Source organism: Podarcis erhardii (assembly GCF_964252035.2).
Source record: "Podarcis erhardii genome assembly, chromosome: W".
In the NCBI taxonomy this organism is placed as follows: domain Eukaryota; kingdom Metazoa; phylum Chordata; class Lepidosauria; order Squamata; family Lacertidae; genus Podarcis; species Podarcis erhardii.
Genome location: NC_138506.1, coordinates 7263253 through 7289030, shown reverse-complemented (window position 1 = coordinate 7289030; position 25778 = coordinate 7263253). Strand labels below are relative to the sequence as shown.

General features: G+C 44.8%; 1 protein-coding gene and 1 pseudogene across 2 annotated transcripts; one reads left to right on the top strand and one right to left on the bottom strand.

Annotated features, from left to right (window-relative positions):
- Positions 1 to 1730: 1730 nt before the first annotated feature.
- Positions 1731 to 9544, top strand: LOC309333206 (endoplasmic reticulum chaperone BiP-like). The gene is made up of 9 exons (XM_081846610.1): positions 1731 to 1839; positions 2985 to 3147; positions 4908 to 5139; positions 5693 to 5830; positions 6403 to 6515; positions 6605 to 6995; positions 7813 to 8050; positions 8231 to 8398; positions 8670 to 9544. The coding sequence occupies exons 2-9, from the start codon at positions 3029 to 3031 to the stop codon at positions 9233 to 9235; spliced, it is 1965 nt and encodes a 654-aa protein (XP_081702736.1). The 5' UTR covers positions 1731 to 1839; positions 2985 to 3028; the 3' UTR covers positions 9236 to 9544.
- Positions 9545 to 15344: 5800 nt separating this feature from the next.
- LOC309333157 (rab9 effector protein with kelch motifs-like) lies at positions 15345 to 24601 on the bottom strand (annotated as a pseudogene). The gene is made up of 6 exons (XR_014161632.1): positions 24592 to 24601; positions 23988 to 24195; positions 22884 to 23045; positions 22383 to 22604; positions 16189 to 16338; positions 15345 to 15421 (listed from the first exon to the last, which is right to left on the bottom strand). The product of XR_014161632.1 is annotated as a rab9 effector protein with kelch motifs-like (transcript).
- Between the last annotated feature and the right edge of the window lie 1177 nt (positions 24602 to 25778).

Here is a 25778-nt window from a genome sequence, read left to right as displayed (position 1 = left end):
GAGACATCACCTTGCCAACAAAGGTCCGTATAGTTAAAGCTATGGTTTTCCCAGTAGTGATGTATGGAAGTGAGAGCTGGACCATAAAGAAGGCTGATCGCCGAAGAATTGATGCTTTTGAATTATGGTGCTGGAGGAGACTCTTGAGAGTCCCATGGACTGCAAGAAGATCAAACCGATCCATTCTGAAGGAAATCAGCCCTGAGTGCTCTCTGGAAGGACAGACCGTGAAGCTGAGGCTCCAATACTTTGGCCACCTCATGAGAAGAGAAGACTCCCTGGAAAAGACCCTGATGTTGGGAAAGATGGAGGGCACAAGGAGAAGGGGACGACAGAGGATGAGATGGTTGGATAGTGTTCTCGAAGCTACCAGCATGTGTTTGACCAAACTGCGGGAGGCAGAGGAAGACAGGAGTACCTGGCGTGCTCTGGTCCATGGGGGTCACGAAAGTCGGACACGACTAAACAACAACAACAACAAGGGATTTCATTTCTGTCACAATTGGCAAAGCAACAAAACAAACAAAAATGGTGGGTCCCCGTCCCCCCCCCTCCCGATTTCCTAGAATTCCCTCTGCAACTGAGTTCTTAAAGAGACAGTAACTCTTTTACCAGTCCCAATAAATTCCTCCAAAAGAAAAGAAAAGGAACCTGACAGAAGCAGGGCAGGATTGGAGGGTGAGATGGTCTTGGAGCTATCCTATTAACTGAATGCCCTCCACTCCTCTCTGGACTATTGTTGGGATTTTGAATACGTGCAGCTTCACACAGAGTCAATTAGGAGTTGGCCGACAGCCAAGGCAATGTAAAGAAGTAAAATCTGCCTGGTGATCTGCTGAGGAGATTTCACCCCTCCCATATCCAAGAATCTCCTGACGAGTCTGCTGATTCTCCAGAGAGGAGGAGCAATGTTCTGCTTTCAATATACAATATCCTTATGACAGAAGTGCCTGGCGTGCTCTGATCCATGGGGTCACGAAGAGTCGGACACGACTAAACGACTAAACAACAAAACAAAAGCACCTCTCTTTGCGCATGCGTCCCTAGTCCCTTTCTGTGACGTCACTTCTGCCAGCCGGTGGTGACTGTGTTTCTGGGTCCGACTGAGTGGTTGACGCGTCCGTTCTGTCAGAAACCGGCCGGTGAGTTAAGAGAAAGGGTTTTATGTTCCGCATTTTCTTTTCCTTTGAGTTTAAAGGGTGCGTGAAATGTCTGTGTGTTGCGGTCGTTGGGGGTGGGTTTTTGTTTTGTTTTCTGGAGGGTGCAAAGCAGCCTTCAGTACTGCCTACGGAAACATTGTGGCAGCCATAGTCACAGCAACCTATTCCTTCTTCTGCCACCGCCTATAACAGGCAGCTAGGCCTCGTAACCATAGAAACTTTCAGAAAGTGCCAACACTCCCTGCCTATAGATTTTTCAACATGACGCCCAATTCCAGCTAATGAGCTCGTTCCGCTTGGCTCATGCAGCAGCCCTTGATTGGACCGCGACACCGGTAGGACGGCCCAATGAGGCTCGAGGACGGCCGAGAGGAAAGAGAAGGGGAGGGAAAGGAAAGCGACACAACCAAGGCCGACGGAGCGGTGCGCAACGGGGCCTAACGTCAGGGACGGAGCGGACCTATCGGCTCCGGCCAGCTTAGTGGCAAGCGACCAATCGGGAGGCTCCAGCGAGAGAAAATGGGTCAATAGTGCACGCAAGGCCACGGGAAGGTATATAAGAGCCGAGGGGGACATATGGGCCAAACCGGTGAGCTTTGAGTTCGAAAATCACAATTCGGATTGTTGCGTTTGTCGGATAGTGCGTGAGGTGACCGCGAGGTCCTGTTACCTAATACAGGTAAGGCTTGGGGTGGCCTAGTGCTTGAGCGGAGGAAGAGGCGGGGGCCGGGGCCTAACAAGAAGGGGAGGGCGGCTTCTCCAAATCTATCGGGCCTTACGGGGTCCCCCTTGCCCTCATAATGCCACTTCGTTCTCATTTACCCAGGTTCCCACTGAGAAAAATCCTATTGCGGCTCTCGGTCCAAAGCGCGCGCCATTTTTATTCGCATTTCCTGCCAGATCCATATTCTCCCTTGGTGGTGGTGGTGGTTGGGTGGCGATTGCAGTGATTACAGTATTTGGTATGCATGCATGAATAAAAGGGGTTTATATCGCAGAATAGGAACAGATGTTTGTGTGGGGTATTCTTTTTCGTTCCCCCTTGCTCCTTACCTGGGAGAGGGGATTTTTTTGCAAAAAGCAGAACTTGCTAGATATTTCTATATGGTGTTGGTTTTGTATATTGATAACCTTTACCGGTTTGGGGTAAATGGTAATAGCTGGGTTTCTGGTGATGGGGACAGCGACTATTCCCTTCTCCCACTTCACCTTATGAGAATGGTGAAGGCAAAACAGCTGTGGTTGCAGTGAACAACGTTAATTATTTGATTTGAGGCTACTCGTTTTACAGTGACTCCATATACCCCCAAAAATGGGAGGGGGGAGCAGCCTATCTCTGGCACTGGATTACATACTTACTCTTTGCCTTTAATGTTGAGGTTGTCTGAACTAAAGTTAAGAGGTTGGTGGCCTTTTTTTGATGTTAGGTTTTGCAGCTTTTACATACCGCCTTTCCACATTATTTTTCTCAATGGATGCCTGTAGAATTTAGCAGTGTGTGTGGGTTCACATTCATGTTTAAGTATCAGGAGAGCTACATATTTTCTTAACCCCTTTGCTGCCTTTTCCTTGAACCGAAAAGTTTCCTGGGCCTCCTTTGTATAGGATTTGGGGTGGGGTGTTTTCTTTGAGCTGCCTGCATGTTTGCAGGCTGTGGGTCTTGGTAGCCTCTAGTCCTGATTGGCCCTCCCAGCCTTTGCTAAGGATGTGTGGGACCAGTAATACTTACTCTGTAAATCTGCCCCCATTTCTGTTAAATGGGCATCATGGTATTGTCTTTTTGCTCATAGTATTGCCACTGATGGTTGATTTTACTTATTACAGGGTTTTTTCTCTCTCTGATTGTGAATATTTGGTACAAGGGCAGAATGAAGTATGCCCTTGTCTGCCTGTTGCTCATTGGCAGTGTATTTGCTGCTGATGACGACGACAAAAAGGAGGATGTGGGGTCTGTGGTTGGCATTGATCTGGGAACCACATATTCCTGGTAAGTAAAAGGGTGCCTATTTGATTGACTGGCTTCTGGGTGTCTTGAATAGCTTATGGCCACTGCACCAAAATATGGCCAAGATTCTGCACTAGTGTATGCAAACAAATTGTACTGTATTACTATTTTAATGCACTTGGTACAAGTCAAGGGAGTAATAATACAATATCTATTCAACTCAAACTATTTTGTTTTAGTGTAGTCTTACAACTAAAAGCTTGAGTACTGGCCAGAAACATTAGTATTAGGCTGCCCAGAGGATACAACTAGCTTGCTTGCTGCACCTCATCATAGATCAGATTTTTTGCTTGATGTGCTTGATTTTCTCCTGTTTGCTGTTGGTTTTGTGTGAATTCTGTTTTTGTTGGTGGTGGTCATTTTTCCTTGGTTGTGTTAATGTACTGTATTTTAGGTGTATTATATTTTGTGAACCACCCAGAATAATAATACAATAATGAGCGGCTTCCAACAGAATATTAAAATACAATAATCTATTAAACATTAAAAGCTTCCCTAAACAGGGCTGCCTTCAGATGTCTTCTAAAAGTCTGGTAATTGTTTTTCTCTTTGACATCTGGTGGGTGAGCGTTTCACAGGGCGGGTGCCACTACTGAGAAGGCCCTATGCCTGGTTCCCTGTAACTTGGCTTCTCACAGTGAGGGAACCGCCAGAAGGCCCTTGGTGCTAGACTTCAGCGTCCGGGCAGAATGATGGGGGTGGAGACGTTCCTTCAGGTATACTGGGCCGAGTCCATTTAGATGTTTAAAGGTCAGCACCAACACTTTGAATTGTGCTCGGAAATGTAATGGGAGCCAATGTAGGTCTTTCAAGGTCGGTGTTATGTGGTCTTGGCCGCTCCCAGTCACCAGTCTAGCTGCCACATTCTGGATTAGTTGTAGTTTCTGGGTCACCTTCAAAAGTAGCCCCACGTAGAGCACATTGCAGTAGTCCAAGCGAGAGATAACTAGAGCATGTACCACTCTGGCGAGACAGTCTGCGGGCAGGTGGGGTCTCAGCCTGTGTACCAGATGGAGCTGGTAGACAGTTGCCCTGGACACAGAATTGACCTGCACCTCCATGGACAGCTGTGAGTCTACCTCTTCCCAAATCTGAGCGACTTTATCTGCAAAAAACTTTGCAAAATCATTGCAGGAGATCATGTGGCCCGTACTGGTCCCCGATGTAGCAGGTGGTTCTGCTAAATTGCGAACCGCCTTAAAGAGCCTCCTGCTGCTGTTTTCTGCAGATGCAATAGAGGTGGTGAAGAAAGTCTTCTTCGCCATTGCTACCACCACTTGGTAGACTCGACATTGAGCTCTAACCCATGTCCGGTCAGCTTCAGAATGAGTTATACGCCACCGGCGCTCTAGCCGTCTCAGCAATTGTTTCATTTAGATCCGTGGAAAACCACGGGGTTGTCCAGGCTCCATGCAGTCGGAGAGTGCGCTTCGGAGCCAGACAGTTGATAGCCCTGGTTAACGCCACATTCCAGCGGGCCACCAGGGAATCGGCTGAAAGGCCATCAGCATGGGATAAAGCATCCCCTACCACTCTCTGGAAACCATTTTGATCTATTAAGTGGTGGGGGCAGACCATCCAAATCGGTCCCACCTCCCTGCAGAGGGGAAGGGTCGCGGAGAAGTCCAGTTTCACCAGGAAGTGATCTGACCATGGCATTTCTTTAGTTTTGCTTTTACTATTTAAAGAAGCCTTTAAATAATACATATATTTTAAAAAGTAACTTCCATTCTCTTTTACAGTGTTGGTGTTTTCAAGAATGGGCGTGTGGAGATAATTGCTAATGACCAGGGTAACAGAATCACACCCTCCTATGTGGCCTTCACACCAGAGGGGGAACGTCTTATAGGTGATGCAGCAAAGAACCAGCTGACTTCAAACCCTGAGAATACTGTATTTGATGCCAAGCGCCTCATTGGTAGAACATGGAATGATCCTTCTGTGCAGCAGGATATAAAATACCTACCTTTCAAGGTACTCATTTTGTGCCTTTTATGTTATGGTACAGTGGTACCTCGGGTTACATACTCTTCAGGTTACAGACTCTGCTAACCCAGAAATAGTGCTTCAGGTTAAGAACTTTGCTTCAGGATGAGAACAGAAATCATGCTCTGGCGGCAGCAGGAGGCCCCATTAGCTAAAGTGGTGTTTCAGGTTAAGTACAGACCTCAGGAATGAATTAAGTACTTAACCTGAGGTACCACTGTATATATAAAGTACATTGAACACCTTTTGGTGTGAAATTTGAACCCAGCCTGTCCCCAGCCCTAGCACTTTCCTAGAGACACTAGGTTACTAAGCTATGTATGAAGTGTTTTTCCAGTCCACACAACTTATGGCTCTGCTTTCACTCTGCTCAAGATACCAGCATCAAAGCATGGGTTATTCTGCATCTGGCAACCTGATGGGCAGGTTGTTTGGTCCTGCCGCATCCTCAATGGAACCTCTTTAAGTCCACCACAAGATTAATATTGTAGATGTGGTGCTTTTGGTTTTTAACCATGTCCACTTGTACCTGTCTTTACAGGTCATTGAAAAGAAGTCCAAGCCCCATATTCAGGTTGATATTGGAGGTGGCCAAATGAAGACCTTTGCCCCAGAAGAAATTTCAGCAATGGTTCTGACTAAAATGAAGGAGACTGCAGAGGCCTACTTGGGAAAGAAGGTAAGATGTTGTTTCAGCTGAAGCACACAAGCAAAAAGAATAGGCACTGAGGGGAGCCTTTGTGAATCTACCATGTATGGAGACTGGCCAGTGGTTGGTCTAATCCTTTACTGCTTACTCTAGTTAGCAGCAGGTCTCAGATGCCTTTCTGATCTAGAGATAATTCTAAACTGGATTGAACATGTACTATTCTGCATGCAGTTTAAGTGTTCTACCACTGAGCTTTAATGCCTCCTAACAGGCCTGGCTGCTTGTACATGAGGAGTCCATGCCTTCTGGGTTCCCTGGGACATAAAATGGATGGGGGTGGTAGAACTGTTCTCCAAGCTGAGGCAGCCAATCTGTAGCCTTCTGGATCTGTTTGAATTCCAATTTCCAATATCCCTGACAGTTGACAATGCTGGATGGGGCTGATGAGAGCCCAGCAGCATCTAGAGGGCAACAGGCAATCCACTCTACGTAGTCTTGAAAGGTGCATTCTAGACAATCGGGCTCCCTCCCCCTCCCCCCAAAAAACTGTATTAGATGTTAATTTGGAAACAGCAATCCAAATTATTCTCATTCTTCTCCAGGTCACCCATGCTGTTGTCACTGTGCCAGCTTACTTCAACGATGCCCAGCGTCAGGCTACAAAGGATGCTGGTACTATTGCAGGGCTGAATGTCATGAGAATAATCAATGAGCCGTAAGTAGGGTTTTAATAGTCTTCTGCCAGTATTTGGCATTTATGTGGGCTTTTCTCACATTTACCAAACTAACGAGTTGCTCTTACAGGACTGCTGCTGCTATTGCTTATGGCCTAGACAAGAGGGAGGGCGAGAAGAACATCCTTGTCTTTGACTTGGGTGGTGGAACTTTTGATGTCTCCCTCCTCACAATTGATAATGGTGTCTTTGAAGTTGTGGCAACCAATGGAGACACTCACCTGGGTGGGGAAGACTTTGACCAGCGTGTAATGGAACATTTCATCAAGCTCTACAAGAAGAAAACTGGAAAGGATGTTCGGAAGGACAACAGAGCTGTTCAGAAGCTTCGTCGAGAAGTTGAAAAAGCCAAAAGAGCGCTTTCTTCTCAACACCAATCTAGAATTGAGATTGAATCTTTCTTTGAAGGAGAAGACTTCTCTGAAACCTTGACAAGAGCAAAATTTGAAGAACTGAACATGGTAGGTATCTTGAATTTTAAAATGGGTAATTGCAGTAATTGCTGTACACAAAAAATAAAAGTGGGAGACTAATAATAATAATAATAATAATAATAATAATAATAATAATAATAAATTTATCATTTGTACCCCGCCCATCTGGCTGGGTTTCCCCAGCCACTCTGGGCGGCTTCCAACAAAGATTAAAAATACATTCAAATGTCGCACATAAAAATGTCTTTTTATGTCTTTTAGATGTCTTCTAAATGTTAGGTAGTTGTTTATCTCTTTGACATCTGATGGGAGGGTGTCCCACAGAGTGGGCGCCACTACCGAGAAGGCCCTCTGCCTGGTTCCCTGTAGCTTTGCTTCTCGCAATGAGGGAACCGCCAGAAGGCCCTCGGCGCTGGACCTCAGCATCCGGGCAGAATGATGGGGGTGGAGACGCTCCTTCAGGTATACTGGGCCAATTATAGTAACATGTAGTACATGCTTGTCATGGGAAAAATAAAGTGGTGCCCTCCTGTGTGAAATGTTATCCCACTCCCAAGACACTATGCTGGTCAAACTGCACCGACAGCAGAGAATAAATTGGTTCCCTAATGGCTTGAGTCAAAATTGCTTGTCCTCTAAAAGATAGCAATGACTGATCTTTGTGGATTCTCCTGTTAAAGACAAATGAGATGTTACGAGTAGGCCCATCTGATCTCAAATAGCATCACACATGGGCATCTTGAGGGCAGGATGTATCTGATAATTTGGTGACTGTATCATCTTGTGGCCTTGTTCTGTGATTGCCTTTCCACATCAATTAAGGGATTTTAAATTCTGCTCGTAGGATCTCTTCCGTTCCACCATGAAACCTGTCCAGAAAGTCCTAGAGGATGCAGACCTAAAGAAGTCTGACATTGATGAAATTGTGCTTGTTGGTGGCTCTACTCGCATCCCCAAGATACAGCAGCTTGTGAAAGAATTTTTCAATGGCAAGGAACCCTCTCGTGGAATCAACCCTGATGAAGCTGTAGCTTATGGTGCTGCTGTGCAGGCTGGTGTACTCTCTGGGGATCAAGATACTGGTAAGTCTGAGTGACTTAAATGCTGCATGAGGTGTTGGGCAGAGTAGCCTGTACAAGTGAAAAGCTTCCAGTCAGCCTCATAACTGTTTGGAATGGTCTTTGCTGGCTGTCAAGTTTGTCACTACAGCTAGATAAATTATGGTGATGCTTCATCACTTAAAACCTCCTTTTCATTCTTAGGGGATCTGGTGCTGCTTGATGTGTGTCCTCTGACCTTGGGCATTGAGACTGTTGGTGGAGTAATGACCAAACTTATCCCAAGGAACACTGTTGTCCCCACCAAGAAATCACAGATCTTCTCCACAGCTTCAGATAACCAGCCAACTGTGACAATTAAGGTTTATGAAGGTAAGTGGCCGACCAACATCATTTGGCTTGGAAACTTTTAGAGTATTTTGTCTTGGGCATTAAAGAGTAAAAGGTGAATCCAACACGGCTTAATTTTGCAATGCATGTTTCCACATTTGTGAGGTTCCTTAACATGCTTTGAGTATCACTAGCTGTTGATTATTAATAGAAACACAAGTGAGATGCCTTTTAAAAAATAACCTTGTACTTGCATGATTACCAGAGTATAATCTGAGTGATTTCATCTGAAATGAAATTTCTCCCCCCGTAGGAGAACGTCCTCTTACAAAGGACAATCATCTCTTGGGAACTTTCGATCTAACTGGAATCCCTCCTGCTCCCCGTGGCGTCCCTCAGATTGAAGTTACCTTTGAAATAGATGTGAATGGAATCCTTCGTGTTACGGCTGAGGACAAGGGCACAGGCAACAAAAATAAGATCACTATCACCAATGACCAGAATCGTCTTACTCCAGAAGAAATTGAGAGGATGGTCAATGATGCAGAGAAGTTTGCTGAGGAAGACCAAAAGCTGAAAGAGCGGATCGATGCTAGGAATGAGCTGGAAAGTTATGCCTACTCACTGAAAAACCAGATTGGAGATAAGGAGAAGCTCGGTGGCAAGTTGTCATCTGAAGACAAAGAAACAATAGAGAAGGCTGTAGAGGAAAAGATTGAGTGGCTAGAGAGTCACCAAGATAGTGATATCGAGGAATTCAAAGCCCAAAAGAAGGAACTGGAAGAGGTGGTGCAACCAATTGTGGGCAGGTTGTATGGTAGTGCAGGCCCACCCCCTACCGAGGAAGAAGCAGCAGGAGGAGATAAGGATGAATTGTAGACCTCAGTTTCCTAGATGTTGGTGCTGTAAATATTGGACTTTGAACTTTTGTTTAAACTATTTGAACTCTAGATTTGGAATGTGACCAGAATCTTCACATTGAGTGGAGTTGGAAATGCTAGCCCAAAAGTGGCTGTATACTGCTTTTCATTAGCAGTTGATAAATGTCCAGCAGGGGGGTGGGCAACCTGACAAGGGGAGCGGGTGAAGTATTGAAACCATTCTATTTAACAAGTTGGGTTGTGTGTGTTATGTGGAGAACTTTTCTACCCTCCAAGTGACAACAATAAATTTGTTACTTACACTGGATCTGGGTCTATTTGATCTTTGTAACACAAATGCTTATAGGAACTAAGAACACACCAGGACCAGAGCTATGGTTTTGTCTGCATGTTTCTTGGTCTGACCCCCTCAGAAACCACCTTCCTCAGAGCAGAATACAATTGTACAATGAATTATTCCCATGCATGTCTGCTAGGGAGATGCGGGAGGCGCTGTGGGTTAAACCACAGAGCCTAGGACTTGCCGATCAGAAGGTCGGCGGTTCAAATCCCCGCAACGGGGTTTGAGCTCCCGTTGCTCGGTCCCTGCTCCTGCCAACCTGTACTGAACTGTTTCAGTGCAGTAAATCTGTTATATGGGAAATTGTCCAATCCTGAACCCTCCAGCACTAATTCTTATTAGCTTCATCTAATGTGGGTGGCGCTGTGGGTAAAACCTCAGCGCCTAGGACTTGCCAATCGCATGGTCGGCGGTTCGAATCCCCACGGCGGGGTGCGCTCCCGTTGTTCGGTCCCAGCGCCTGCCAACCTAGCAGTTTGAAAGCACCTCTGGGTGCAAGTAGATAAAATAGGGACCGCTTACCAGCGGGAAGGTAAACGGCGTTCCGTGTGCTGCGCTGGCTCGCCAGATGCAGCTTGTCACGCTGGCCACGTGACCCGGAAGTGTCTGCGGACAGCGCTGGCTCCCGGCCTATAGAGTGAGATGAGCGCACAACCCTAGAGTCTGGCAAGACTGGCCCGAACGGGCAGGGGTACCTTTACCTAACACACCCTGATTCATCCCATTGTTGGCAGGAGAGCACCATTTGGGGTTCAGTACCTGTAGAAACTACACATTTCATTTTCTGAGGGTCTTATTTTACTTCCATGGTACTACGAAGCAGTCAACCACCCAAATTTGATTTAAGGAAATGATTACATTAAAGGAGGCCAACTCACTGGTATTTTATTAAACACTTCCTTTCCCAGCCATTGGACACACTGAAACTTTAAAGAGGCAGAAATATGCGCGCACACACTTCATTTGTAGTCCTCCGGCACAAAATGTGGATTGTCTTGCATTACATGGAGGGTGGCAGATATAGATTATTAAACAGCTACATTTAGTTAAAACATTTTACTTAAGAAGAGTTACATCTTTGTAGATTTACCCTTTAATATCCATTCCACCAAACACTAAGCATAAGTGTTCATCTGGGGAGCCTTGAGATAGATTGTCTCCATTAGAGCCTCCAGCTCCTTCCTTCCCGTTGCTGTCCTCATTGGAAGACACTTTCCACGGAACAACACACATAGACTGGTCCAGACAAGCAGAAGGCACAGGAGTTTTATTTTATTTTATTTTTTAAAATAATATTTTATTGCATTTTACACAAAATGACACAAAAAAGAAAACAAATTTCCATAGACATTACAAAAAAAAAGAAAAACATGAAAAACATAAACAAAAAAGGAAAGAAAAAAGAAATTTTAGCATAAAAATAAAAGCTCACTTTTCGATTGTAACCTTCAAAACCTTATTTTCCTTACTTCCACCCGCCTCCCGATCTTGTATTCTATGTAATAAGTAGTTCAGCAAGATCATTCTTTATTCATTTTCATTCTTTGTCCCTCCCTTTGTACTCTTATTTAACTCAATCACTAGAACCCCTTCTTTTACTTTTCAAAGTCCTCAACATTCAAAAGTTTTACAGTATTTTTGTAGATAAACTTTAAACTTCTTCCAGTCCTCTTCCACCTGCTCTTCTCCTTGATCTCGAATTCTGCCGGTCATTTCAGCCAGTTCCATATAGTCTATTACTTGCATCTGCCATTCTTCCAGAGTGGGTAGATCTTGCGTCTTCCAATGCTTTGCAATGAGTACTCTTGCTGCTGCTGTAGCGTACATAAAAAAGGTTCTATCCTTCTTTGGCACCAATTGGCCGACCATACCCAGAAGAAAGGCCTCTGGTTTCTTCAAGAAGGTATATTTAAATACCTTTTTCAGTTCATTATATATCATCTCCCAGAAAGCCTTAATCCTTGGGCACGCCCACCAAAGGTGAAAGAATGTCCCTTCAGTTTCTTTACATTTCCAACATTTATTATCGGGCAAGTGGTAAATTTTTGCAAGTTTGACTGGGGTCATGTACCACCTCTATATCATTTTCATAATATTCTCTCTTAAGGCATTACATGCCGGTGGTCCACAACTGTTCCCAGTCAACAAACATAATATTATGACCAACATCTTGTGCCCATTTTATCATAGCCGATTTTACCGTTTCATCCCCAGTATTCCATTTCAACAGCAAGTTATACATTCTCGACAATATCTTAGCATTGGGTTCTAACAATTCTGTTTCCAACTTTGATTTTTCCACCTGGAAACCGATATTCCTGTCCAAATGATAGGCCTCTCTTACTTGAAAGTAATGTAACCAATCTCGCACCTTATCCTTAAGTTTCTCATAACTCTGCAATTTCACTTTGTCTCCCTCCTGCTCCAAAATTTCCCAATATTTTGGCCAATTAGATTCCATATTAAGCTTTTTCAGGGCCTTTGCTTCCATAGGTGAAAGCCACCTTGGAGTTTTGTTTTCCAATAAATATTTATATTTCATCCAGACATTAAACAATGCTTTCCTGACAATATGGTTTTTAAATGCTTTATACACTTTAGCCTTACCGTACCACAGATATGCATGCCACCCAAAAACATTATCATATCCTTCCAAATCTAAAATGTCCGTGTCTTCAAGAAGTAGCCAATCCTTCAACCAGCAGAAAGCTGCTGCTTCATAATATAACTTAAAGTCCGGCAGGGCAAACCCCCCTCTTTCCTTTGCATCAGTAAGAATTTTATATTTTATTCTGGGCTTTTTGCCCTGCCAGACAAATCTAGAAATTTCTTTTTGCCACTTCTCGAAGCAGTCCATTTTGTCAATGATTTGTAACATCTGAAACAGAAACAACATTCTTGGCAATACATTCATTTTAATAACAGCAATTCTACCCAGTAAGGAAAGCTTCAAATTTGTCCAAATTTCAAGATCTTTTTTCACTTCTGACCAACACTTCTCATAGTTGTCTTTAAATAGATTTACATTCTTCAAGGTCAAGTTCACCCCTAGGTATTTCACTTTTTTCACCTGAAACCTTTCCTTGAAGGCACAGGAGTTTTAAACTCCAGCTTTGTCCAATGTCCCTTTTCTGCAGTTAAAAAAACAAATAGAAAACTATGCAAAAAAAGGGGGGGGGGTTGCAGCAGCTTCTTTTTCAATTAAAACCACTATTTGTCAATCTTGGAAAATTAGACCTGAAGCTTCTACAGGGAGTGGAAATATTGGGGATCTCTTTTCCCTCTTAACATTTTAAGTGACATACATGGGAACAGTGACTGCTGACAGCTTGTATGGTTTTAAAAGCAGCAAAGATAGATTCATGGAGGATATAGCAAACCAGTTGTTGGGAATCAAAAAGGGGAGACTGCAGTTTCGCACAATTCCTGCTTGCAGGCTCCTGACTGAGAACAGTATGTGGGACTATTTAGACCAGAAGGGTTCTTGTGGGTGTTGTGGAACACTGAAACACTGAGCGGCTCTTGGGCACCTTTTAAACTATTCCCATCTAGACCAGGAGTAAGAAACTTGTGGCCTGCCAGATGCTGTTGGATTCCTAACTTCCAGCAGCTCCAACCAGCATGGCCAAGGGTGGGGATTCAGCAACATATTGCAGAGCCACAAGTTCAGATGGGTTGGGTAAAAATAATAAATTACCGTATTTTTTGCTCTATAGGACGCACTTTTTCCCCTCCAAAAATGAAGGGGAAATGTGTGTGCGTCCTATAGAGCAAATGCAGGCTCCTTGGCTTCGCCGCGACGTGCCTGACCTGGAAGCCGGAGGAGGAACAGAAGGGTCTCCTCCTGTTCCTTCTCCAGCTTCACTGAAGGGGCGCTGCGCCTCTCCTGTGAAGGAGAGGCGCTGCGCAGAGAGAGAGAACTGTGCAGCACCCCTTGAGCAACGCGCCTGTCCTGGAAGCCGGAGGAGGAACAGAAGGGACTCCTTCTGTTCCTCCGGCTTCGCAGCGTCCTGGAAGCCAGAGGAGGAAAAGAAGGGTCTCCTTCTGTTCCTTCTCCAGCTTCGCTGAAGGGCGCTGCGCCTTCTCCCTCTCTGCGCAGCGCTTCTCTTGTGAAGGAGAGGCGTTGCGCAGAGAGAGAAGGCGCAGCGCCCCTTGAGCGACGCGCCTGTCCTGCCTTCTGCCTTAGCCCTGCGCAGCCTCTTCGGGCAGGGGGAGCCTTCATCCCGCTGCCCTGAAGAGGCTTGGCGCGGTTATCCCAGAAGCCAGAACAGCCACATGGTATCCCAGAAGCCAGATCCCTCTTTTTGTTCTGGCTTCTGGGATTCAGAATAATTTTTCCTTGTTTTCCTCCTCCCAAAACTAGGTGCGCCCTATGGTCCGGTGCGCCCTATGGAGCGAAAAATACGGTACGTACTATTATTCCTGACCTAGCCCACTGCTGCCTAATACTGACTGAAAGCAGCTCCTCAAGGTTTCTACTAGTGAGAGAGGAGAGAGAGAATACCCTTTCGATACGATAATCTTTATTGTCATTGTCTCATACAGAACAACGAAATTGAAAAAATCTACATAAGACATTTAAAACCAACAAGCCAGCTATCCCAGCCTGGTTAGCCCCCTAAAAACTCTGATACCCCATTTTTAAATACAATATACTCCCATAGAGACTCCTTACACTGCATTTGGATAGAAACTGTTTCTCAGGCGGCTAGTCCTAGTCTTTATAACCCTGTACCTTCTTCCAGAAGGCAGAAGCTGAAAGAGATCATTTCTACCAATGAATTTGGTAAAGAGTTTGGGACAGTTACATCAAAGTTAAGATTCTAGCTGTAATGACAGCAAAGATTATTGGGGGGGGTGGCTTAAATAGATGGGAAATGCCTGAAAAAGAGGAATCAAAGGAAGGCTGAATGGAATTTAGAATTTATTTTTCTCATTAATGTCTTCCTTTCCATAAAGGAACTTATGGCAGCATACATGGTTATCCTCCCCTTTCCTCCCTTGTATCCTCACAACCCTGCACAGTAGGTTAGACTGAGAGATTGTGCCTAACCTAAGGTCACCCAGTGAGATCTGAGTGGGAATCTGATTCCTCGTCTTCCTGGATCTTGTCAAACGCTACCAACTACCCCATACCACCTCCTAAGGCTGTACCACAATTCTGTAGTAACACAGCCTGCAGGTGGAAACTGTAATCAGTATTTCTCACATTCTTAGCCTTTAAGGCTTTATAACATGGGTAGGCAAACTAAGGCCCAGTCGCCTTCTAAATCTGGCCGACAGACGGTCCGGGAATCAGCATGTTTTTACATAAGTAGAATGTGTCCTTTTATTTAAAATGCATCTATGGGTTATTTGTGGGGCCTGCCTGGTGTTTTTACATGAGTGGAATGTGTGCTTTTATTTAAAATGCATCTCTGGGTTATTTGTGGGGCACAGGAATTAGTTCATTTTTTAAAAAAATTCAAAATATAGTCTGGCTCCCCACAAGGTCTGAGGGACAGTGGACCAGCCCCCTGCTGAAAAAAATTGATGACCCCTGTTTTATAATGTGTAGCTTCGACATTGGGCGAGGGCAAGATGGCGACGAAGGTAGCAGCCTAGTTAACCTCGTCTGCTTTTAGATAAAGTCTTAAGTAGTTTTAAGTAGTTTTTTCAAACCCTTTGGGGGTTTATCTTTTAATTCTAATGAGTTAGTGGCTGCGTTATCTCCTCAACACTGCCTTCGCTTTTCTTAGCATTAGCGTTTTATTGTTTTATTGTTTTATCACCGGACTCGAGCTTTAGCCTTGCTGCCTTGCCGCACCCCCCTCTGTACTTTGGTGCTGTGGAGCTGAGTAATCTCTTGAAACGAGTGAGAGGGGAAGGAAAAGAGGCCTGGCCTGACTCCCCTGTCGTGAAGGGACCCCGTCACTGAGAAAGGAAAAACTCAAGGTGGGTGATCGGAAACACCGTAAAATGGGGTTGAAACAAGTCCCCGTTCGAGTCCTGCCGGAATGAGTAAGAGCGTCTTCAGCAAATTAGGCTGATAAGAGGCGCAGCTTGGAAAACCCCCCAGCTTCTATCAGCTTCTATCAGTAAAAGGACACTGGGAGCCAACAGAAGAATTCTCAAGCTTCCCTCCCTTCCTTCCCTTTCCAGCCCCACCAAAGCTGCCTTAATAACTCACGGATAGTATTCCCTCTTGGGGCTGACAGTTCCTCTCCCTCGAAGCTCCGCAGCAGCACGCACAAGTGACCTGCATGAAGGTGGCTGCTGGACTCTGGAACAGACCCTGAGACCCAAGCACCTTATTAAAACCTATACCCTTTAACAGAAGAGCCATTTCTTTCCCCTCTTTGTTGACCTCCCGCCTGCCTGCCGCAGCGGCGCCAGTCCTCCTGCCTCCCCGGAGAGAGAGAGACAGAGAGAGAGAGGAAGACCCCCGCCTCTCCACCCTCACCGCCTCGGGCCGTGGCTTCACGGAACACCCGCCCCCCCCTGCACTGAAATAATTAAAGAAAAGAAGAAGAAGAAGAAGAAAAAACCCAGCGAGGAAGAAGAGCCTTGACGCCGGAGCTGTGCGATCTTTGCGGGAGCGGACACCATCTTGTGGCTAGCGGCTGCCTGACTTGCTGCATGCGGAGGAGAGGTGGGCAGCCAAAAGGGGAACCTGTTGGGCGCCGCAATCGGGAAGTCGCCCAGCTGTGGCACTTCTTCGCCCTGGAATTGGGGGTTGCAGCAGCGTCCCTGGGAATCGGATCGTGCGCGGCAGCGGCAGCCTTGGGAAGAGGAGGAGGAGGAGGGAATTCGGAGGTTTTGCAGCAGCAGCAGCAACCGCAGCGTCGGCAACAGCAGCAGGTGGCGAAGAGAAACTGGTAAAGACTAAGCTAGGGCCCGAAATACAAGGTTATCATAGCTGCGCACGCGCTATAGCCAAACTCCACTATTATCCTTTTCCAACGGCACATAAATTGCCTAAAAAAGGCAATTTTAATTTTAATGTACTTTTTAGCCGTTTTATTACTGCTGTCCCTTTGGCAGCATTGTTTTATTATTATATTCTGACTAGGTTGCAGCATTTGTGAAACAGCGCTGGTCGCATGATTGAGGTGAAAATTACAGGCTTAGGACAATCGCCAAGACCTAAAAGTAGAGAACTCAAATTAGAGAAATATACTGAGGCTGTTGATGAGCACATCAGGAAGCTGCTGTAGAGAGCAGGTGGGAATATAGATTGATACCCCCACTTGCCCCCCAATTTAAGGCAGTTTCACCTGGGGCAAACTGCCCTCTCTCTATATCAAGACAACTTTTACCATGGTTTTTACTAGAAGAACATATAAGGAGTTGGGTATACTGCCTGACCCGGCAATCAGCCCCCCGGGCCCTGGTAAAAGACAAAGCAAAATCACAAATTACTTCCCTAAGATGGAGGAGGGTAAGAGTCCACAAAAAGAGTTAATTCTTGATGAAGTAATACCCCCCTCTCTAACTGTTCTTGATTGGACGTCTTACTTTAAAGAGACATATCAAGATACTGGAAATATTAACTCTCCATGCAGCCTAGCGCAAGAACTAGCTTTAGCCGAGGAACTTCAGGAGGGAAATACCTCTATTACTAAGGAACAGCGGCCCACGGAAGAAATTACATCTACCCATCAAAAAATACTTATTCCAAAATACTCTCAAACAGAACTGAGTGACGGCTGCCCTTTGGATTATTCCCTAGCAATAAGTACTGATCTAGCTAACATAAAAAATTATCTAATAATAACAAATGGGCTATTGCTGACGTTAGTAGAAAACTTCACACCTCAATTAAAAGAGATAAAACTAAATGATATGCCCCAAGAGCATAAAACAGTTGAGCTAGTGGGGACGAACAAACCAGTAATAAATAAGAGTCTGCAAAGACATAACTCAAGGGTAAAAGTGAAGAAAAGTAAAAATATCAAAGCAACAAGGAAAGCCAAGTATACCTGCAGTAATCGAAATATACACTGGCAGAAATTGTTTAAACTTCTTCCCTCGGCTCCAAATAAATCGACCACACGGGGCAGTAAAAAGAAGGGTAAAAAGAGAGAAACAAAGATAGTTACACAGCAACTGGCTAAGGAGGACTCGCCAAGGCTGACCCCAGTAGCAAGTGAGAAGGCAGAAGTAACAATTCAGTCCCTGGATAACCAACTCTTTAACAAACCTGATGCTGCGGAAGTAGAGACCTCTACCTATGAAGGCAATAAAACACTTAGCAAATTGAACAGCGGGGAAGAGGAAGCGTTTAGTAGAGATGATACCCCCCTTCAGACCTGGCAAGCCTCTAGTCAGGAAAGAGATTGGAATTTGATTCTAAATCCCCAAAAATTGGTATTCACGAACTTCCCGAAGCCTAAGGGCTTCCTTACAGGGAAACAGCGAATAACGAACTTTGTATCTAGTCTAAATGATATACTACCAGGAATGGTTAATTCTAATGATATCACCTCGGTGGAATATCTACATTATGATGGTCACTCAGTGAGAGCACTGACCACTTTTGGGGATCAGAACCTGGCCAAGTTTATTTTTAGGTCAAGACCTGCCTTTTTAAAAGCACGGATGACAATACTTAGGCTCTTTGAAAACAAGGCTCCTTTGAGCCCCCTTTTGAAAACTAAGCAGGCAAACCTTAGAAAGGGGAAACAACTCCCAAAATCCTGGCCTGACAAACAGAACCCGCAATGCCTTGTGAGCAGAGGTGAGGATTTCTTTACTATGGAAGAAAATATCCTAATTGACCAGTTCTGGACGTTCCCACCATTAATACAAACTGACATCTTGGGAAGACTAGACAAGCTAAGAGATAAGCTGGCCGAGAGAGCCTCAGGCAACGAGGTTATTAAGGGGGACCAAAAAAAGACCACAGCACGTAACCTTCAGATTAAAGCGGAGATTAACTTTCCACCAAGAGAGAATGTGCCACCCTCCAAAGAGAGCACTCCATCACCCCCCCGGAGGAGAAATAACCCTAAGGTGACCCCACCAGACGTATGGGACAAAATGAGATACCTTGATGAAACAGAATTGGGCCAAAATCAGGCCGCAACAGAATATCCACAGAAGGAATATATGCATAATAAAGATCTGGTGATCACAAACGTGAGCACTTTGCATCCACCTATTGAAATCATGGAGCGGCTGGATAGCCCGCCATACAAAGACGATAGGCGACCGATACATAAAGAGACAAACCCTAAAAGTACGTTAGCTAATAATTGACAAAGACTCGACTGCGATAAAGCCAATCTTAAATTCTTATCATGGAACATTGCTGGTTGGCCCAACAAGGCGACTGACCAATCATTTGTCAATTTCATTCAAGATCATGATATAGTCTTCCTGCAAGAGACATGGCTAACAGGGGATTTAGATGTAAATGGTTTTGCCTCATTCTCGCTCGCAGGTTCACCAAGCAACAAAGGGGGACGAGTTAAGGGTGGGCTAGGCATTCTAATATCCACAAGGCTGAGAGCATCTTTCGTCGAGATGGAGCCTTTGAGCAGTGTGGCCATGGCATTATTAATGAAATGCAGATATTGCACACTTCTATTGATTAATATATACGCCCCTCCCCAAAGAGGCAAGCAGCTTATCAAAAATATCTGGCATAGGCTAGAATCATATGTCGATGAGCTAATGAATCAAACTCCTGCAGCGGCAGTGCTGCTGGCTGGGGATTTAAATGCCAGAATTGGCCAATCAGACGAAGTGTTATATGCTCATTTCCATGACGTACCTCCCATTTCTGAAGAAGCCCATTTTATTCCCCCAAGGCTCTCAAAAGACAAGGGCTGCAACTACGCAGGCCTATGCCTTCTACGTTTTTCCAACAATTTGGATCTGACCGTATTAAATGGTCGTGTCGACAGAGAACCCAGTGGGGAATTCACATTTATATCCAACATGGGAGCCTCCACTATCGATTACGTCCTAGTGTCATCTAACCTTTTGAGCAGAGCACGGGAATACAAAGTGGTGGAGAGGGTTGACAGCGACCACCTACCGCTCTGTTTAATACTGGACGTAAGAAAAGATTTATTTTGCTCTGATAAACTTGAAGCCCCATGTTACGAAAACATGGAGCTAAGATACTCGCGTATTAAATGGTCCAGCAAATTGAGTGATGAAATATCGGAAAGACTTCACTCAGATACTTTTCTTGCTAGAAAGGAGAACCTCGTTAATTCCCCAACTCCTGAGGCTAGATTAGACATGTTCCGGGAACTGATTTCGTCCCTACAACCTTATCTGACTAACAAAAAAATGCCACGGCAATCTCTACACTCTAATAAATCCAAACCCTGGTTTGACCAAGAATGCATAGCCATGAAACGCCTCCTGCTGGATAAGTACAGGAACTATAGAGCAGCGAACCTACCTTCGCTTCCATTAGACTGGTTTGAGTTAAAACGCAGTTATAAAGCTTTGATTAACAAGAAAAAGCTCCAGGCACAAAGGGAGGAATGGCAGTGCCTAGTGGAGGCCTCCCGAAGGAAAGATTCTGCCACGTTCTGGAAAACAATTGCAAAAAGCTGGAGAGACTCCCCGATCGAAATCGAATACTCTATACCTGCTGGAGCATGGGAGGCCTTTTTCCTCTCATTATATTCATCAAATCAACTGGTCCCAGCTCTGCTTTCCGCTTCAAGTGAATTTGGCAAGGAATGGCCCCCTGTAACCACAGAATAAATTACTGGCCTCATTCAATCTCTTAAATCAGGGAAAGCCCCGGGTGCTGACAATATCCCACCAGAAATTCTTAAGACAAATGTTGGATGGTGGGCCCCTGTGCTAGCCGCCTTATTCACTAGTATAAATCAAACAGCTATTATCCCTGAGGACTGGGGTTTAGCCATCATCATTCCAATATTCAAGAAAGGAAACAGATCTGAGCCAGCTAACTATAGACCAATCAGTCTATTAAGTATTATCAGCAAACTATACGCTGCTCATTTATGTGACAAATTAGTGGAGTGGATGGAAAGAGAGCATATTCTATCAGAAGCTCAAGCTGGTTTTAGAGCAAAGCGTTCAACTATAGACCAGGCCCTTATCCTTCAACACCTGGCAGACAAATACTCTAGAAAAGGGGGGTCTTTATATGCAGCTTTTGTGGATTTCAAATCGGCCTTTGATCTAATACCAAGGGATAGACTCTGGGAAAAGCTTGGCGCTACAAACATAGATAAACGCTTATTACGCCTTATCCGTGGTCTATACGAAAACACCAGGGTGAGGGTAAGATGCGATCGGTCAGGCCATCTAACTAAAGAAATTAAAACACACTATGGGGTTAAACAAGGATGTGTCCTCGCGCCAATGCTATTTAATTTTTATATTAACTCTCTAGCAGTAAATATGGCGAAAGAAAATGCCCACCCTCCCAAACTGGCAGGTATGCCCCTCCCGGTGCTTCTGTATGCGGACGACGCAGTCCTACTCTCCTTTTCCTGCGTTGGCTTGAGGAAGCTCTTGAGATCACTTGCTGATTATTGTCAAGCAGAACAACTATTAATAAATTACAGCAAATCTAAAATTATGGTGTTTTCAAAAAAAAGAAGGAAACACAAATGGAGAATTAATGGTCAACCTATTGACCAGGTAGCAACTTTCAAATACCTGGGAATAACTTTTCAGGAAAGGGTCTCGTGGCACCAACAGATGATAAACGCCATTGCCAACGCAGGAAGGGCCAACAAAGCCCTTACAAGATTCTTTCATGGGAAAGGGGGAAAATACGTTCCAGCGGCCTCCCAGGTTTTTGCTGCAAAAATACTCCCACAACTCACCTATGGATCCCAGGTTTGCAGTTTTAAAAATTTTGTGCCTATGGAGGCATTTCAAGCAAAATTCTATCGGTGTTTATTGGGGATCCCTCCCTGTGTATCTAATATAGCTGTCCGCTTAGAAGTTGGACAACTACCCGTTAACGCGCGTTTGTGGATTCTAAAGATACACTACTGGTTAAAACTTATTTTTTTCCCGGCCGGTTTGGCGCCCTTAACACTCTTAGACACCTTTCATTCTACCTGGAAAGCTTCCCTGTTTGAAAAGATAAGAAGCTTGGGATTCTCCCCGCAGATCTTGATAGCGGCAGGATATGAGAGAGCCAGAAGTCAAGTGCTCCAGCGCATTAGGGACATAGAGCTGCAATGTCATATGGGCAAAATGGATAAACACGCCACAATTAGAGACTTTGGGAGAGGGTTCTCACCCGCAAACTATCTGGCTGATTTACAAATACCTAAGTACAGACATTCCTTTACCCTGGCCAGATTAAACGTTCTGCCCTCTGCCCTGCTGTTAGGCAGATATGAGGGCAAACCATATGAGTCACGTGTTTGCCCATGTGGCTCATCGGAAGTGGAAACAAGTTTGCATGTATTGCTGCACTGTAGCTATTACGAGGATCTACGCCTGACCTTTATTGCCCCAGTTCTACAAAAGCTTAAAAATGAATCAGAACTTCAATGTATGAGAGCCTTGGTAGAAGATAAGGTTCCTGTAATTACGATCAATGTTGCTAAATTCTGTGCAGCCGCTATCAGGCGCAGAAAACAAGAGCTTTCCAATGTCAACATGCAGGCGAAGGCAAATACTTAATCTTATTCATGCTGTCCAATCTTAAATTGTTGTTATGGCCCAATCTGTATTGAAATTGTCCTTTGTTTTTTCTGGTGTTATGTTTCGCTGACTAGCTGTACGAACCAATCTGGTCTGTGACCGTTTAATAAAATTTGATTTGATTTGAATGTGTAGCTTCTAAAAGCTAAAGTTTTATGGCTTTGGGTTTTTTTAAGGCAAGATGGGAAGATAAGAATCCCTTTCCACAAAGTTTGCACCACTGAGTACTTATTTGTATCAAAGCAGAAGAGATAATCAAAAAGGGTATCACCTGCCAATCCGCCATGTATGTAGAGCCTGTTCTCAACAGCCACCATGGCATGGCCATGTCGAGGAGCAGGAGGGTCGCCCCAAACTTCTGGTTGCAGCCATGTCAGAGTGGCTACAGGTGGCGAGAGAGAAATGTATTAAGATGAAGCAACAGCTACCTCAAGGTCCTTGCTTCCCACACATAGGGTTGCATTTAGCTATGTTTTACCTAAGAGTAGACCCATTGCAATTAAAAGGCCTACATTAGTCATGTCTATCCATTTTGACGGTTTCTCTCTAAGTAGGGCTAACAGGATTCAACTCCTACTTTGCTCCATCTGCTGCCAGGCCCAGGGGAATCAGCTAAACATTTAGTTTGGGAAACATCTGCACAGGAGCAGAGGAAGCTTACCAGAGTCAAAGATGTGAAGCTGCTGGTCTTTGACTGGATCCACCCCTTTATCGCCTCCTCCAAATACATATAAATGGTCCCCAATCACTGCTGAGGATGTATGATAAGTCCGAAGGGATGGTGGAGTGCCGATCACCTTAGGGCTCATCCAAGTTCCACCTTCTAACGTGGAAAACAAAAATATTTGTAAGCTACAATATTGAAAAATTGGGGATTGCACACAAGTAAATTATAAGCACAGAAAATGGGGATGGGTGCGAATTACACATCACATGTGGAAGAAAGAAATGGAATTCCTAGTCCCCTTTGGTTACCAGGCGAGTGCTTAAATGCAAGGCTAATTTAGTGGTACTTTGATTCAAAGTAACGTCAAAGAGAAACTAGAACTTGAAACTACTGAACTGTACTTCCTCAAGAGATTTAGTGCTATAAGTTAGGGACTGAATTGAAACATTTTGGGGTTTTAAATCAAATTACATGTGCCAGTTTTCTGACCGATGGCTTGGATGTTATAAACTACTATTTTGTGTGTATGTCAATGGCCACTGTTAAAACACAAGTATCACCATCTCTACATATTATTTCCTTCTGATCTCACAATTCCACCTTCTGACCCACTAGTGCAGTAACTCAGGATAATACTTCATGCATCTAAAGAAGCCAGATTGTAGTGTGCAAAAGCTGATGCCATAATAAATTTATTAGATATAGACGGTGACACAAGACACTGTTGTTTTTGCTGCAGTACGCTAACCCAGCTACCACTCTGAAATAAGTTTGTTATTTTCATCATCTAACAGATAGCCAGTGTGGTGTAGTGGTAAGATTGTTGGACTAAGTCCTGAGAAACTAGGATTCAACCCCCTGACTAAGGCCAAGTGAACTTGGACCAATCACTCTCTCCTAGCTTAACCTACCTCAATGGGTTGTTGTGAGGATAACTATTCTCAGGAGAGCTATATTTGCTGCTCTGAGCTCCTTGGTGGGATAGTGGGATGCAAATATTGGATATGAATAAATTTAGAAATTGGACAGCTGCATGTTTGAAATCTTTTTTCAAAAATACTCCAAGAAGTAATAAAATGAAACGGAAATAACTGATACGGAGGTCCAAAACTTGCACACAATTACTGTTCCCAGTTTCACTGGCTCCTCCAAACACCCAGAGGCTCGTGGGCCAGCTTGTGGGAATGAAGGTGGCATGCTCATACCGCGGCAAGAGACCCCGGCCAGGCAGGTGCCGTCCAACAGTGTGCATCTGGGAGCCAGAAAGACACGTAAGAGCCTGGTAGTGGGATCAAGCCAAAGGGGGCTCATCTAGTCCAGCATCCTGTTCTCACAGCAGCGCCTGATTTCGGGCAGTGTGGGTGCTTCCCATACATAGGGCGCCAAAAGAGGGAGAGCAAAATTGAGATGGTCCATTTCAGTGTGCCAAATTTTGTCATAACTCAGTGCACCAGTTTACCAAAGATTACCAAAGTCTGCCCCTGCTCAGAGGCCAGCCAGATGCCCCAATGCAAAGCCCACAAGCAGGACCTAAAAGCAGCAGCACTCTCTGCAATTGCTGTCAGGTAAGGGACGCGGGTGGCGTTGTGGGTTAAACTACAGAGCTTAGTACTTGCGCATCAGAAGGTCAGCGGTTCGAATCCCCGTGACTGGGCTTGAGTCATTTGACATGATTTCTGATCAATCCCACAAGCCTCCGCACCTCTGCCCATTTTCTCTATGCCTGGTAGTCACATAGCACAGACTAGTTGTTCACCAGGCATCCTGAGTACATAAAGATAAGGAGGTAGCTTTGATGTAGCTTTTGGTAATCTTTAGGTAGCTTTTAGGGCCAGGAACAGAGTTTACATGGAGGTGGTAAAATGCCTGTATTTCCTTTCCTATAGGTTTATGACCTCTGGGGTTTGCTAAATGCATTCCTCTTTGGTTCCTGTTTTATTTAGCCTAAACATGTATGCATGCTCAAATAGTAAATAGTTCTTTGTAGTTAAGAGGCTTCCTCTGATCTCACTTTGTCCCCACATGGGATTTTTTGAAATGCTCAGAGGAAATCTGATTGGTTGTTACAAACGCTGTGTTAAAATTCTTTTGCGAATAAAAACAGCCTGGGCCAGGGAGTGGCATTGCACACTTTTCTCCCAGAGTCTTTCTGGTCAAGCCTCGTGTCTATTTTATTAATCAGGGTCCAGTCCTTCCTTTACCTTCAGAACGCAACAGATGACTTTCCCTTTCCTGCTGCCTGGCTCTGCAGGAGTTAGGTACAAGGAGTTTTGCCCCACATGGGCACAGGGACTGTCCCCAGGTGGGAGAAGGGCATACCTGACATGGAGAAATAAGCAAAACGGATCTCAGCAAGGCTGCTGTTCCATGTGGAGCAGAAGATGGAGCGTGTCTCTTTAAGCCTGCAATGCTATCTATGCACACTTACTGTGCTGCCAAATACAGCAGTTCTTGTGAGGAGAACCTGAGCTTACAGGATTAAACAGCTCAGAGTGTGCGTCCTGCCTACTGTGGGGCGGAGAGACTCTGCGTCACTTCCGAGAGTCTCAGTTCTTTGTTCTGTTCTGTTCTGTTTTCGTTTTCGTCCAGGGCAGACACGTTTGTACAATGTTCCATACTCTGCTGGATAATGGATAGTTTACGCTGTAAATTCCTGCCAACCTAGCAGTTCGAAAGCACGTCAAAGTGCAAGTAGATAAATAGGTACCTCTCTGGCGGGAAGGTAAACGGCGTTTCCGTGCGCTGCTCTGGTTCGCCAGAAGCGGCTTAGTCATGCTCCCTCGGCCAATAAAGCGAGATGAGCACTGCAACCCCAGAGTCGGTCAGTAACTCTGCGTGACAGCCTGATTTATGCATATTGACGCACAGAAAACAGAAGGCTTTATTTTT

Bases quoted from the DNA above. Each gene is read 5' to 3' on its own strand.
- LOC309333206 (XM_081846610.1), top strand. From the start codon at position 3,029: ATGAAGTATGCCCTTGTCTGCCTGTTGCTCATTGGCAGTGTATTTGCT. The intron at 3,148-4,907 runs GTAAGTAAAAGG...TCTCTTTTACAG, and splicing joins CTGGGAACCACATATTCCTG to TGTTGGTGTTTTCAAGAATG. The intron at 6,516-6,604 runs GTAAGTAGGGTT...TTGCTCTTACAG, and splicing joins ATGAGAATAATCAATGAGCC to GACTGCTGCTGCTATTGCTT.